Below are 15,671 nucleotides of genomic sequence, written 5' to 3' on the forward strand. Positions count from 1 at the left end.
CTTCATAGTATTAATTTTCTGTTCTAGCAGTCTAATGAAGCAGCTGTTTAGACACAGGAAAACCCTTTCAAGAGCCTGACTTATTTTTCTGCTCTTGTGAACTCTATTTCTGCAGTATTTTGCTTTGTGCTTTCACTGCTGTGTCCTGTGTTAGGGCCAGCGGTGCGCTCAGCGCGCTTCTGAGCAAACAGTTCTTGTTGCGTAGGTTGGTGGACTTAGGACTTGGATGTGCCCAGCAAGGCCAAAATGTTGGATTCATGCTTCAAGATCAATAAACATTTGTTGTCCTGGTGAAAGAAAAGGGTGTTTTAGAACAGGATTAGGTCTGTTGGGGCCTTTTTAAGCATAGGGGGCAGAACTGAGTGAAAACAGGCAATGGGGTCTTGCAAAGTGGGAAACCTTGAGATAAACACAGGCAGCAGTGTATTTATAAAAGAGAACAATATATGATAAATTGTGTGTTTTCAGAAAATGGAATGAAAAATGAACTGGTTGTTGTCAGTTTTTGTAATGGGGCATGAAGATTCTTCGGGCAGTGATAGGAATTAAATGGTTCAGGTTGCTGGGGGGATTTGATATCCAGTTAAACACCAGCCTTTTAACCAGGGCCCAAAGCAGTGGCCAAGGTGAGCACATCCCTGAGGCAAAGCTCGCTGAGGTGTAGTACCTGTGGCTGCTGATCTGATTCTTGTTTGGTTTTGGTTTTTTTTTCCTTTCAGATGGAAAGAATGCGAGTGGATCCAAACAGCGTTACAATCGTAAAAGAGAAACTTCATATTCAAAAAATGAGAACTTTCCCAGTCAGTCCCGTCGCTCCAATTCACAGAAAAGCAAAGCTTTTAACAAGATGCCCCCTCAAAGGGGAGGTAGCGGCGGAAATGGCAAACTTTTTAGCTCTTCTAATGGTGGAAGACGCGATGAGGTGAGAATTGTAATGCCGTGCCTCCAAGGCCTTCTTTCTTGGGACCAGAGGATCACTCTGACCTGCCTAGATAGGTCTTCTGTGTTCAGCTCCTGGGCTGGGAAGGGAAGGAGCGATAAGAGGTGCTAACATCGTTGAGATGCCAGAGTGAGCGTGAGCAGAACAACTTGGCAACAACAGAAGAGGAGTGCTCTCTGCTCTGAGAGACTTGCTATAAAAAATACCATCTGAGGAATGGGTAGCAAGACAGGCCGTGTACATATCCCATGAAACACAGGTCCTTCATGAAAATACCTAGTGATACAAATAATTTCTAGCTTTTAAGTCTGAGGTGATTGTGTCTGACCGCTTCAGTGTACAAATTTGCATGTGATAGTGGTATTGGGAAAGTGGTATCGGGCTTTTGTGCTGACGTAGGCCTAAATACTGTAGGCTGTTTGTGGGTTTTCATTCATACTCTGATTTTTCAGTTTTAGTGGATGAGCAACACCGCTCACCTAAATTGCTGACTCTGTCAAAACTCACCTGCTGTCTCTGTTGAATTCTCATTCTTTGCTTCGTTGTGTGAAAACTAAGCAAAACAAGTACAACTTGTGCAAATAGTGATCAGACTTGTATTACTGGCTGTCTAAAAAGAGTATTTTCAGGATTTGAACAACTTCCTTCTGTTATTAACCTTGACTACTAGGTTTTATCGGTTTTTACTTGTATTTATGTGGGGTTTTTTTATGCTGTCCTCCTTTTGATCAGTTTGGGGTAAGACTGCTCAGTTCTAACTTTCAGGTTCTCATGCACTTCTAACGCTGCACTACTTGATTTGCAGAACTGGAATGGGAGAAGGTAAGTGAGTGGATGCTGTGTATTCTGTACGTAATCACTGATGGGGCCTGGGTATCAACTTGTACTGATGCTTTTGCAGTAAATTCTAGCAAGTTCTAACAAATGCTGTTGTCTCTTAGGTAGCAGAGGCTCGGCGGGCAGAGTTCAGCCCTGCCCAATTTTCTGGTCCCAAGAAGATTAATCTGAACCACTTACTGAACTTCACTTTTGAGCCCCGTGGCCAAGCAGGCCATTTTGATGGGAATGGACATGGCAACTGGGGGAAAAGGAACAAGTGGGGACATAAGCCTTTCAACAAGGAGCTCTTCCTGCAGGCCAAGTGAGTGGAAGACCAGCAGGGCTCTTAGACTTCTGCAGAGACACTGAGCTGTAAGGGGTGATCAGCCAGGGAATTGTGTTTGACCTTGACTACTGGAATTGTCTTTTCCAGGGTGAAGTTACCTCTCCGTAGTGTTTTTAGTGGTAATGACTATACTTGCGAGGGTTAAAAATATATCAAGTTGTTGTCTTTACCTATTTACAAGGTATCTGATGGAGTGAGTCCTTTAGATACAAACCAGTTAGTCTTCTGCTCTAATTTTCTAGCATCACTTGTGGAATACGATGCTCCATTTGGGAAGATCTGTGTAATTCTTTATGGAAGCCAGTAATTTTTTCCAAAAAATAGTATATTGAGATGGTAGGAGTAGCAGTTAGTTGCTGGATGAAAGCTAATCTGAATTTATAAGTCCCAGAAGCAATTACTCATATGAGTCTTAGTTCTTAAACTGTCGATTATTTCACCGGCCCCTAGGTATGTAGTGTAACCCAAACGAAGATCAGTGTAGTAATCCAGCAGCAGAATTGCTTTTGACTGGAAACAGTGGTCACTTTCACCAGAACCTGAAGTGTGTTCAGGACTTCCTGTATCTGAAGGTGTTAAAGATAACTATTTTCAGCACTGATGCTTCTGATTTTTCTGTATTGTTTTGTGGCTTACTGTAGTGAAGTCTCTTTGCAGGAACCCCAGTAGTTCTACTTTTGTAAGCATATTTTTTTCCACTCGTGGATTCACTGTTTTTCAATAGATCCTCGATGGAGCTGGGTGTTTCTTACATGTTTCTGGAAAACTATTCTGCCTGGCTCATTCTGTAGTTAGTTGTGATGTGTCTAACTGAAATTAGACACACCTGTATTCTGGAAATCTCATTGTGAATTGAACTCTTTTGTTTTTTGTTGGTAGAAATTACTGCGTCCAGCAGTTTTCTGCTGGACAAAGAAGAAGCTCAGAGAATCCTATAGGATAGTTCTCAAAAGAATTTTTAGAAACAACTGAGTGGATCATCTGTCTCTTTGCCTTTCCCCAGCTGCCAGTTTGTTGTCTCTGAAGAAAAGGACTACACAGTCCACTTTGCTGATCCAGATACCTTGGTCAACTGGGACTTTGTGGAGCAAGTGGTCAGTTGTGATGAGCTAGATTTTTTTTTTTTCCTTCTTAATAAGAAGCTCAGCCTGTCTTTAACTGCCTCTTTATCTCTCTGATGTTACGTAAAACTCAGCTGTTTTTGAGTTGAGGCCTCTTCTGTCACTCCCACAATACTGGGAAAGATCTGTCATGGAATATATTATGAAATACTTTCATGACAGGAAAAGAGAAGTGCTAAAATCTATTAGGAAAATTAGCAGCTTCTTCTTGCTTTCGCAGATGGGAGCTCATCAAAAATAGTATCTGACATTCTGTAGACAGAGTCCTTGTGATCGAGATATTAACAGAAAACTTGGGCATGAGTCCATGGAAGGGGACTAGAGTGTAGAATTTTGAAGAATTATTCTGTGCATAGGTGGCCCGTCTTGCCTAGCAACAAAATGGAAAATCTCTTGAGAATTGTGATCAGAACTTTGAGTTGCCTCAAGTAGAAACTTATTATCTGCTAAGACTAGTCTTGGTGCATGGAGAGGAGGTAGGCTTACTGCCAGCTGATGCTTCGAGAGCTGAAAAATCTAGGTGTTTGCTTGGCAGTTAAGTCTCTGCAATATACAGATGCTAAGAAAGTATTTGACTAAACTGACATGTTCATGGAAATAGGTAAGTTCAGTCTCACAGTTAAACAGGGCTGCACAAGTTACTTGTGTGAGGTGACCAAGATCACTTGCTGTCTTCTCAGCATCTGAATTTGGATGATGAAGATGCTGCTAACTCTTTAGAGATGATGAATAAAGGAGGGGAAACATGAGTGGAGTCACTTTTTTAATGTCATTAGAATAGAAAAACCAGATGGTTGGCTTTAAAGATTATTCCATGTGCAGTCTGAAGGTGTTACTTAGTTCAGTGTGCTTAATTTCTTGGTAAATAAGTGGAGTCTGAAGAGCTGGAAGATGAATATGTTAGAGTAGATCTTACAGGTGGCTTATTCTGTAGCACAGGAACTGATTTCCAAGTCTAAAACTTGTACTATTCTTTTCATGTGCCATTTCAGCGAATTTGTAGCCATGAAGTACCCTCTTGTCCAATATGTCTGTACCCACCAACCGCAGCAAAGATCACCCGCTGCGGGCATATCTTTTGTTGGGCATGTATCCTTCACTATCTCTCCTTGAGTGAAAAGACCTGGAGTAAATGTCCTATTTGTTACGGCTCTGTTCACAAGAAGGATCTCAAGAGGTGAGACTTGATATTTATTACATGATGTACCTTTTTGAAATGTTATTTTTACCCTACTCACCTCCTCCTTACCTTGCAGTGTTGTTGCTATGGCAACACGTCAGTATGCGATCGGTGATACCATTACGATGCAACTTATGAGAAGAGAGAAAGGTGTTCTGATAGCGTTGCCCAAATCACAGTGGATGGATGTGGTGCAGCCTGTTTACATCGGAGGTGAGTGTATCTGAGTCCTGGTGGTTGGCTCCTGCTCCGAACTCTGACTAGGACTTGGGTAGAGAGGATTTACCATGGCAATGCCATGCTGTCATCTTAAAATAAACCAGACTACAAAACATGGGTTTTAGCAGCTGAAAACCTTAATCACCACATAATAATAATAAGCTTTCTACCCACACTTTGTTTTTTGTAAGGCTTTAACTTGTGTGTGGTTTTCCTTCAAGTTAGTAGATTGCAGACTCCTGCCTTCGCAGTCATGGGTATTAATTTTTGTGTTTTGTGTTGTACAGTCAGTGGTGTGACTCTTGCTGCGTCTGTTGACTCTTCAGTGCCCTTAACTTTGTTTCCTCCTGGCTCCTCATTATACAGCTTAGCAAAAATAGCTGTCTCTGTGTCTAAACTATTTCAAGGATGTAATCTTTAACAAGGTTTTCATCATCTTCACTTATCAACTAAGATCTGTGAATGATATAAGAAAATAATCAAAATTATTGCAAACCTATTCCAAACATCTGTTGCCTGACTTCTTCAGTTTCCTCCAGTCAAGTAATGTGACGAACACATCATCATCTTATCTGTTAGAATCACAAAATTTTTGTGACTAAAGAAATGATTTTACTTAGCATTGCTGTTTTGTGGGCTGTCTTGGCTCACTTCATTCTGCAGTCACATTGATGAAAGGCTGTGTGCATTTAAGCTCTCTGTAAAAAGTCAAGTCTCCTAACACATGGTGGATATCCAGCACGCAGGGTGTGTGCTTACAGGTTTCTCAAAATTTGAAAGTAAAAGACTTAAAATCTTTTCCTAAAACATACAAAAGAACAAATATGGGATTTGAGATCATTCTAAACTCAGGAAATTCAGCATTAACCTGATGTTCTCTAGACAGGGTTGGACCCTTGGGGAGCAGCGAATATAGGGACTTGACTAGTATGTGATGCTATGGTTGCTGTAAAGTTTCTAGTCAAGATAAGCTCTCTAGTAACAAAGACAACTACCTTTTGCTAAACTTGCAATTCTTTAGCTTACTGTTTCTGCTGTGCTTCTTGTAAAAACCTTCTAATAATGTTTTGTACAGATTTTTAATACATCTGGGCTTATGAACTAGTTTGAGCCCAAACAAAAGTAACTTTTGCAGAATTTTCCAGTTGCAGTATTCTTGAGTAGATATAGAAGGGGAAGAAGGTGCAGACTGCTTTGTTTTGGGAAGTTTTGACCACCCAGGGCTTCTCAAAGATGATGCTTCCACAGCGTAGAAGTTTAGACTTGATTTTTTTTTTTAATTTTATTTTTAATGTGTAGCAACTGAGTGGTGAAGTGGCAGGTTGAAAGTGCCAGATAAACTGCTGTGTTGGGGAGATGTGTGTAGCAGAGAAGGTCTGTGGCACCAGCTTGTGTCATCAGTGATACAATGGTAATATGTGGAGTCTGTATCAGACTTGCTGAGTATTGTCTGCCCTGGGTGGATTAACTCACAAAATTGAGCAGTAACAAAACTTGAGAAGAAACAGCAGTCCCAGCTGGTACCTCTACATGCAGATATTAATGATTTGCTGCTCCTTCTCTTCAGATGACCAGCACAGTCAGTATTCAAAGCTGCTTCTGGCATCCAGGGAGCAGGTCTTGCAGTTGGTGATTCTGGAGGAGAAAGCAGCATTACTAAAACAGTATGAGGAGGAAAAACACACCCCAGAGGCTTGCTTTATTGAGGCAGCTATCCAGGAACTGAAGGTGAGAATCTCTTAGAGGCTTTTGGTAACTTTATTTTTAAGATTATGCTGAGTGCTGAGCATCTGTGTTCTGCTGTATGAGTAGTTGTGTGTGATTATTCTGGTCTCCACGATGTACGTACTAGCAAGGTGGTGATGTTTGCTGCTAGAACAGCATTACAAGTCTTGGAGGACACTACAGCCTTTGGACCCCAGGTGTCTGGTGTGATGTTCCAAATAACAGAACAGAATGCTTTTTACTGAATGGTATTCCTTCTATAAATGTGAAGGAGTTCTGTCTTCAAAGGAAGATGTGTTTCCCTTTCAGGTCCAGCAATTTTTGGGATAACGTCTGTTGGGCAGACATGAGCAAACCTGTAGAATATTCATTTTCAAGGCCCTTAGATGTCCTACAATGGGTGTGCTTTCCAGTGACAAGGAGAGGACCTCTTTTCAAGGGTTGCTCTTTGTCTCAGATGAATTATAGGTCTGTGGAAAGCTAAAGTGTAGGACAGGGCTAAAAATAGCTATGGTGATAGTCTCCTGGCTTAAATAGGAAATGGAAACTTGTTCTCTTTGGATGACCTGTAGGAGCGAGAAACAGCACTCTCTGCTGACCAGGATAAAAACAATGGCATTGCTGGAATCAGTGCAGCTGTGGAAGAATTGGTCCTAGAAAGCTCCAAGGCTGTGGAGCCTGCAGTTTCCCAAGAGAAAAAGGTGAGTGACAACTCTGCTCTGGCAGATCTTGTTAATACTTAATTCTGCTGCTTTACACTGCAATGTATGGTGAGCTGGTGCCAAATATTTTTGCAGAGATGATGATCTTTTGAAGGAGGTGATGTGGTACTAACTGTATGCTCTCTGCCGTGATAGTGTGGTGTGGAATATCTCTCTGCATTTGATGAGGAGCTTGTGGAGCCTGGCTCTGAGCTGGCAAGTTCCTTTTCACCTCCTGTGGAAGTAGAAGAGGCAGTGCTGGATGAAGAGGAAATACCTGAGGTGGACACCGTAGAGGAACCTGATATCAACATGACAGAAGAATCAAATCCAGCTGAAACAAGTTGCCAAGAATCTAAAGATACAATTAGCAGTGGACATCTTAGCAACTCTCCTTTTTACTATTTCTATCAAGGTCAGTGCAATGAAATCCTGGAATCATGGGGGCAGAGATGCCTCCTTTGGGATCCTTCTCAAGGAATATGTTTGTCACTTCATTAGATGCAGCTAACTCCTGTGAAATAAGTCCCACAGAAACTCAGAAAGGAGTTTTAATTTTATTACTGGAGAATGTACTGAGGTGGGGAGAAGGGTATTGAAAATTAACAGGCAAAGAAAGAGTGATGGTATCTTATCTTATAGCGGAGGATGGACAGTGTATGTATCTTCACCCTGTGAATGTTAGATGTCTTGTTCGTGAATACGGCAGCTTGGAGAAGAGTCCAGAGAAGATAACTGCAGCTGTAGTGGAGATAACTGGCTACTCGATGACAGAGGTAGTTATCTTATCTTCTTATTAATTAAGGGCCCTTGTTGTAGCAGATTGATCATTGTAGCTGATGGATGAGACTTGTTTCTCTTCAGTAATAAGAAATAATAACTATGAATGGGTAGACGTGCTAATCTGTGAAGGGCATCTGTGTAAGGTGCAGTACTTGATGTTGCTTTCGATAAGTAGGCTGCAGTCTAGCTTTTTTTTTTCCTAGAAGACTGGTACTGTACAATTTTGTTCCAGTGATGTGAGTGAGAAGTGAGGAATAACAAGAAAATCAGTAAGCGAGCTGGAGTAGCTGCATCCAAATCTGATTATGATGCAGTTGGTGGAAATCTTGGAGCGTTTGGTTCTTACTCAGGTCATCCGTCGCGTGTTTATAGTTTATAAAGTGATTATTTGTGTCCCTGCTGCTGTTTTTTTCCATTTGATTTGACGGATGGTGGGTGTTCTGTCTCCATAAGCTATTTATCACTATGGCAGCCTCTAGACCTTGTTGTGATGATGTATCTGCTCTTTTTTTATCAGGATATAAGACAGCGTCACCGCTACCTCTGTCACTTGCCCCTCACCTGTGAGTTCAGCATTTGTGAACTGGCTCTGAAGCCACCCGTCATCTCTAAGGAGACTTTAGAGTTGTTTTCAGGTTGGTACTACCTTTCCAGTAGGCTCTGCCATGTATCTGTGGGGGTGAAGGGCAAGTTGTTCTTATCCCTTAATGTCAGAAAAAAGAACATACATAGCAGCTTTACTCCTCTTACACTGTTTGATGACTACTAGACAGAACAACCCCAATTCACTGTTTTATAGACAACAATTATACAAAGAATAAAAAAACCCGACTGCTTGGAAGAGCATACATTGTTTTTAGCATATTTTGTTACTAATGTGTTATAACTGAATAAGTTGTTCTCAAAGCTGGAGAAAACATTGCTGAAGTATGGGTGTGGGTTTTTTGATATCCAATGCTGTGCATTGCTCCTAGATGACCTTGAAAAGAGGAAACGTCTACGGCAGAAGAAAGCTCGCGATGAACGACGACGTGAACGCAGAATTGAGATAGAAGAAAACAAGAAACAGGGCAAATGTAAGTCATGATTGAGCATAACTGGTGGATTTCCAGTAATTTTTAGTTGCTGAGCTGATTTCTTGAGCTACTGGATGAATTCTAAGGCCTTCAGTTTGTAGTGTGTACTTGGAACAAGATTCCAAGGTATTAGAAACAGTGTCTGTAGAGTGAAAAACAAGCTATTTCAGTTAGGGTGTTAAGTGGTGTTACGCAATTGCATACTTGCACGTTATGGGTCAGGGAGCACTCGAGGGCGCAGCTATCCCCATGGTGTATCTAGCTCTCAGGATTCTTAGTTTCTGCTTTTATAGTAATCACGATATAGAGTGAAAAGTAGAGAAAAAAATGCCTAGGAACTGCTTCCATCCAGCAGCAGGGCTGGTACTGATCTCTAAAATAGAGGGTGGAACGAAAATTGAGTTGGCACCTCCTAGACTCCTGAAACAACTTGCATATTGACAGTCCTCCCCCACATTGTATAGTGCTTTAATTTAAAACCTCTTTCTAGATCCAGAGGTCCATATTGCTTTAGAGAATCTTCAGCAGTTCCCTGCTTTTACCTCTTGCCATGGAGAAACTACCAGCATTGATCATCAGAGCTTCTGTCTGTCTCCTCTTGGCAGAAGCCCTGTGTTTCAGACAGGTGAGCATCTGGAAAAGCACGTCACATCTAGCTCTTGATCATTCTTTTGGGATCTACTGCTCAAGTCATCATGCTAAACTTTCTTAATACTGATCAAAGAGTGCTTCTTTCCTAGACTGCCTATGAGATGGTCCTTTGTCTGCTTTTTACTGCCTCTACTTCAGTGACAATATGAAATCTGCACTGTAATTACCCCATCTTTTAAATCTTTACTGAGGCAGAAGAAAAGGAAAAAAAATTCTTTAAAAAGGGAAGAAAAGTGTATGCCAGGAAAACACTCCTGGCATCTTTTCTTTCTACCATCTCTATCTTCCCCACCACAAAAATAAAACATAGCTGGTAAGCACTCAGGTTGTTGTCCAGTAATACTTTACCAAATGTTTTATCTTCCAGTTCTTAAAAAATATTCAATAGAAACTATTCTTAAATGTTTTTCTCAAAACAAACAAAACCACAAAAAACCCTAAAACCAAAGCAAAAAAACCCATACAACATCCCAAAATAAACAAACAAAAAACCCAAAACAAAAAAAATTCACAAATCTAAATCTCCCTTAAATACAAAGATTGAGAAAATTTGAGAGGTCCCACTGTGTGACTAATGAATGGAACTGATGAGATAAAAATGGTTAATAATATAAGATAATAAAACTTTATTTCTTTTTCATCCTGATAAGTGGCATGATGAGTGCCTTTGCCAAATGCAGCTGGCTTTAATTATCTGCTGCTTTCTCTGTAGAGTCTATTCCAACTCCACTGTCGCCTGCTGCCAGCCAGGTCAGCCCCTTGCTCTGTGGGAGTTTAGAAGAAGAGTCTCCCTTCCCTTCATTTGCCCAGGTAAGCCATGCAGCAGAGTAAATCTTGGTGAAATTACTTGTGTCTTAGTTTGGGATTAGTCTGAGAACACAATTGCTTCTCCCACAAAAACGATGTGGGATAAATCTGAAGGACACAGCATAGGGTTTGAGTGCTTGAAAGGGGTTCCTAGATTTTCTTGCCACTTAGGGGATATGCAGGATTGTTCTAGGATGTGGGATTTAATAATATCTTACAACTTTATTTGATAGATGTTGAGAGTTGGAAAGGCAAAACCAGAAACATGGCCCAAACCTGTTCCAAAGACAAGAGGTAAGAAAACTTGGTATTACTACTTCAGGGTCTTACCCATGTATCTAAATCTAAGAAATCTTGTAACTTCCCAATAAATATCTGGAGTGTGGAGGGGCATTTGCATTGCAAAAGTTCTCTACAGCCTTCTGCCTCTCAAGGCCCTCTCCTTCTTTCAGATGAGAACACTCTGGCACTTCCAGTGGATAGTGATGGAGAAAGTGACAGTTCGGACCGCATACCTGTGCCCAGCTTCCAGAATTCCTTCAGCCAAGCTATTGAGGCAGCCCTCCTGAAACTGGACAAACCGTCCACTGCTGATCATTCATCAGGTAAAGGGCAGGGGGGAAGACATGAAAAATTTCTGAAGTAAAAAAATTGATAACTTCCCCTTCTTCCTCTGGGAGAAGTGAGAGCAGCAATTTTGGGGACCAAAAATTGGCCACAGAACAGTTCTGAAAATTGTCAGGTGGTTGTTTCTGAACAGCTTGGCCAGGGCTTCTGTTAGCTTAAAGCAGCAGTCTTAGTGGGAGCTGAGATGATCTCCAGCTAGCAAAGAACCCCGTTAGGACAAAGATGACTTGACAATCATGCTTGCCTTGTCTCTACGGGAACTTAATTTAAGCTTTATCTCGAGGAAGATCAGGTTATGCACTTTTAAACTAAAAATTCCTGAGCTTTAGTTTGACCAAAACATCAAGGTAACTGCTAGGTGAAATTTCAAACAGGGGAGTCTGGAACAAACTGAGATGAACTTAAACCTCCAAGCCTGATGCTGGCTGATAAAACTCCTTTATAATCCTCAGTTCTGATATTTAGCTTTGGCTTCTGTTTGGAGACTGCACTGAATGATGGAGAGAGTTGGACGGGAGAGCCTGGGAGTTTCAGTGAAATTGAGTATCAGCTCCAGTTGTGATGTTTTTTGGACATGGATGAAAGTGATACTTGTCTGAAAGGCAAACTGCTGTGTGCTTGCAGTCCTGGGATCAGCTGTTGCAACAGCAACTTCAGAATCAGGCATGTTCATAGGTGTGTTTTAGGTGTGATGGAGTCTTCCTTAGTTTGTCTGCAGTAATTTTTTTTGTTAAACTACCTGGTGCTCAGTGAGTTGAGGGGAAGTGTCACGGACCTGTAGAAGTCATTTAGGCTAGGGAAGATCATTTATAATTTCTGTGTGATGTTCCTGTTCCATGAGAGGAATGACAGTATCATTTTAATTCTTCACAGAGGAAAAGGGAGGCAAGAAAAGAAAGAAACAGAAGCAGAAGCTATTGTTCAGCACCTCTGTTGTTCACACAAAGTGATTCTGCTATTCAAGAGAAGTTTCCTCTCCTGGTTTTCTTTTCATTTTGCTTTGTTTTGCTGCTATAGTTTAAGTATTTAAATTTGAACAGACTAAACTTGTGTTTCCAGGGCTTCTAGGGGGTTCAGGAGGAAACCATGACAGTATATGTTGAAATAAGATATTTTGATTCCAACTGCTTAATCAGTTTATACTGAAACAAAGTTTTGAAAGAAACAAATCAGCCAAGGCTTCTGGTCTGTGCCAAGGCAGTTCTTTGGTCCTAATAAGCATTATGAAAATCTTTCTAGCTGCCTGGCACTGCCAGAATACTGCAATATTACTGAAGTGAAGAGGCAGAGAGCCTTTATTTCCCTAGAAGTATTCATGAGCAGAAGTCCATCTAACTGACAGTAGTGCTGTTTCAGTAAAGCTGTCAAACTGCTCCCTTGAGAAACTGGTTTCTGCTGCACTGGAGATGGGCAAAAGAGCTTCCTGGCTTTAGAGTGTTAGCTGCTATATCTGTTCTTTTTTTAAAGAGGAAGAATTCCTCCTGTTCTCCTGGCTTGGAAAGATTTAAAGCTGAGGTGAGTGTAAAGCAGAACTTGGCTACTTGGTTTTGAAGTGACTCGATGAATTTATGTATTTCAAAATGTGTACTGGCACTAGTGGTAGAAGGAACCTCCTGGCTTCTCTCAGTTGTTCAACTCTGTTTTAACGTGGGTGAGTGAGGCTGCTAATTTTTTAATTTAATTTTTTTTTTTAATTTTTTGGCCAGCCATGGGCTATGCATTCTTTGTGACCTGATCATCTAGAATAAACACTCCACCCTAGGGCTCTTGGTAACTACCTGAATGATGTTTTGACATTAGCTGCTCTTGAATTGGAAGAACAACTGATAGCTGGAGTCTGTAGATAATTTTTAACCCCCAGCAAGAAACTGGGGTCTCTTGTACTGGGATAAGGGCCTGTATCTGCTTGGTTCTAGGATGTAAGTTGGTCTGCACTAAGCACCTCGGGCTGGAACATGCCTCTTCTGGACCCCTCCCTGCTCTTTCTTTGGGTGGTCACATTCTGCACTGCTTGTGGTTTGATTTGAGCTAATGAGTTAAGTGGTGTGGATTCTGTTGAATAAAATGAACTATAGGTGTAACGTACCGAGGCCAACAGTTGCAATAAATCATATGCACACACACGTACAGTACTGCACACTTCCTGAACTAAAACTGAACTGCCCTATCAACGTGGAGCACAGACCACCTAGTTACACAGATTCAAATCTTACCTTCCTACTGCCAGCATTCATGCCAGGGAGCTCCACTAAGGGACAGGGCCAGACTGATGGGTGTCTTGTTACATTCAGCCCCACTGGTCTGCCTGCATTTGCATGGGTGTGAAAGAGCTGATGTGCTCTCTCCCTTTGACAGTGGTCTGAGCAAGGAAGCTGCATGTTTTGAGATTCCTGGAGTCAGGCATTCTATCACCACTGGTGAAGTTATTGGTTGTATCCCTATTTTAAAAGTTTTATGTCAATGCATTGATACTTGATTTCAAAGCAGTAGGCTCCATGAGATATAAGAACCTCCTCGAGGCACTTCAGTGTGTGCACATGGGAAGCTAGTGCCAGAGTGTCCTTCACAAGGCTCTGTATGCAGCTGTAACCCAGAAGGCACAGGGAGGTAAAGAATACTTCAACTGCTACAGGAGGAGAGAGGAAACACTTGCAAAACATTATTTGAAAACAGCTTGACTTCACGCTTGGTCACAATTAACTACACTTGATGAGAAGACAGTGCAGCTTGGCAAGAGAGCACAAAGGACCTAAGACAAGATGTCCAAAAGTGATAGTAGATCTTGCTGTTAATGCTTTACGTGCACACTGGAAAATTATTGGTGAGGGCAGAGAAAGCAACTAAGTAAGAAAGATCCAAGTGTGCTGTTAACTGCTGTCACAGTACTATTGTTTCCTATTTGTAATAGTCATTTTAAGCCATGGAACAGGAGTAACTACTTAGTGTCTAATGAGTATCTGTTGTGTTCTATTATCTCTACACATTTATAGTCAACTTTTCTTTGCGTTGGGAAGAGAGACAGAATAGCTGGAGCTGGTGTAACTCACCTCCACATCTCACAGGCACTAGAACAAGGGAAGTGATGCAGGCAGGGAAGAGTGTCCCTGCTGCAGGGGCAGTCTCCACAGAACAGCATCTTCAAGTTGTATCTTGTTTTCCTCTGGATTCAAGAGATAATACCAGCAATGCTACTTTCCTGTAACCGATTGGTGTAAACTTAATAAATATCTAAGCAGTACTTGTACCTACGAGTTTTATAATGGGTTGGTTGGAGTTGAGCCTTACAGCTCTGTCTTGCATTCCCTGTCACCTCTGCCCCTGTGTACACAACTGGTGCTTTTGTGACTCAAAACAATGGATAGCCAGCCCTCTGGATAACAGGTGGACTTGAAGATAAGGTAAAAAGGAGTATGTTCATGCTTTTTCTGTACTGAAGGAGAAAAACTACAGTCCTTGTCCATGCCAGCTGCCTAAAGCTGACTTCTACCTCAGCATGAAGATCATACTGAGCTGCTACTCATTAGGAGTACAGGTGCTTTTGACTCCTGGAGTGAAACAGGCAAGTTAACCTACTTCAGTAAAACTGTAATTTTTTAATAAAAAAATTTATTTAAGAACACTTGGAATGGGGGAATGAAGTCTAAATATAAAGAGCTGCTTTTTCTGTCCCCTGCTTTGGTTAATATTGAAGATAACTGGTAACATCTTGACAACACAAACACAGGGCAGAGGTGAACAGTAACTAGTACCATTCAGTCTGTCTCCATGCCATCATCTTCTTCCTCATCTCCACTGTGAGACTGCTCTTCTGTAAGGGAACAGCTCAACAAGGACTTCTGTACACACCGTCTTTCCTCTGCAATAAAGAAAGCAACAGAGGGTCATTACTTGAAGATATACCAGTGTATGGGAAGAGATCAACTTCTAAAGAAAGGAACATTTCTCAAGAAGTTCAAGAATTGGGAAGTAGCCCAGCCTGTCCAACCAAACTCCCAGGAACTGAGGCTGGAGGAACTCACCTTCATTTGTACAGTTTTGCAATAACATCAGCAGCTGTCTTCTGTTATACTGAATTAGAAACTTCTGACATGTTCTTATAGTACCTGTAGGAGTCATGAGAACATGTCACAATCTACAAAACCAAGTGGGTCAGAGCTGCTAGTATATCTTCTGAAGATCACTGTCAAGTGACAAATTCCCCAGGCAACAACTTTATTAATGCAAGTGCCTAAGAAGTGGTTGTAGACTTCATTTCCACCCTGTTGAGGTTAAGTGGTGGAATATTAATTTCTAACAGGTAATACCCCTTATTTGCCTCAAGTGGTTAATTTTCAGGATGTGGACAATACTAAACTTTGAAAATACATTTTTAAAAAGTAAATCATGTAATATAGTATGTGCTGCTCTGGTTTTGCATTAAATGTAATGAAGATTCAAGCAAAATTAATGAGGGTTTCAACAGAGAACTGCTGCTGCCTGGTTTTTACTCAGATCTTCTAGAAGCTGCCCCGTTAGTGGCGGGTGAGCCGCGTCTGCCCCACCCGCAGCAGCGAGGTGGGCTCCTTCCATTTTAGCACAGCTGGAAGGTGACATTAAGCCCTGCGGTCTCCCCCCGGCCACCCCGCGCCCAGCACCGGCTGACCTCCGACGTGCAGGGTGTTGAGGGCGCAGGGGTA

General features: G+C 41.6%; 1 protein-coding gene and 1 long non-coding RNA gene across 2 annotated transcripts; one reads left to right on the top strand and one right to left on the bottom strand.

Moving 5' to 3' along the window:
• Nucleotides 1-517: 517 nt before the first annotated feature.
• On the top strand, nt 518-12,628 carry RNF10 (ring finger protein 10). Its single transcript, XM_010175516.2, has 17 exons — nt 518-626; nt 720-922; nt 1,882-2,081; nt 3,109-3,199; nt 4,219-4,403; nt 4,483-4,619; nt 6,193-6,353; nt 6,923-7,051; nt 7,208-7,466; nt 7,694-7,827; nt 8,352-8,469; nt 8,809-8,910; nt 9,401-9,535; nt 10,274-10,371; nt 10,602-10,662; nt 10,821-10,973; nt 11,869-12,628. The coding sequence occupies exons 1-17, from the start codon at nt 518-520 to the stop codon at nt 11,943-11,945; spliced, it is 2,352 nt and encodes a 783-aa protein (XP_010173818.2). The 3' UTR covers nt 11,946-12,628.
• A 1,953-nt stretch (nt 12,629-14,581) lies between these two features.
• Nucleotides 14,582-15,671, bottom strand: LOC104530815 (uncharacterized). The gene is made up of 3 exons (XR_728070.1): nt 15,638-15,671; nt 15,015-15,098; nt 14,582-14,851 (listed from the first exon to the last, which is right to left on the bottom strand). It is a non-coding gene; the product is annotated as an uncharacterized LOC104530815 (long non-coding RNA).

This window comes from Antrostomus carolinensis, unplaced genomic scaffold, assembly GCF_000700745.2.
Source record: "Antrostomus carolinensis isolate BGI_N321 unplaced genomic scaffold, ASM70074v2 scaffold31829, whole genome shotgun sequence".
NCBI classification, from domain to species: domain Eukaryota; kingdom Metazoa; phylum Chordata; class Aves; order Caprimulgiformes; family Caprimulgidae; genus Antrostomus; species Antrostomus carolinensis.

Coding starts and splice junctions, on each gene's coding strand:
- RNF10 (XM_010175516.2), top strand. CDS start 518: ATGAAGATTCTTCGGGCAGTGATAGGAATTAAATGGTTCAGGTTGCTG. Junction 4,404..4,482: donor CACAAGAAGGATCTCAAGAG/GTGAGACTTGAT, acceptor CTTACCTTGCAG/TGTTGTTGCTATGGCAACAC. Junction 10,372..10,601: donor CCTTCCCTTCATTTGCCCAG/GTAAGCCATGCA, acceptor TTTATTTGATAG/ATGTTGAGAGTTGGAAAGGC.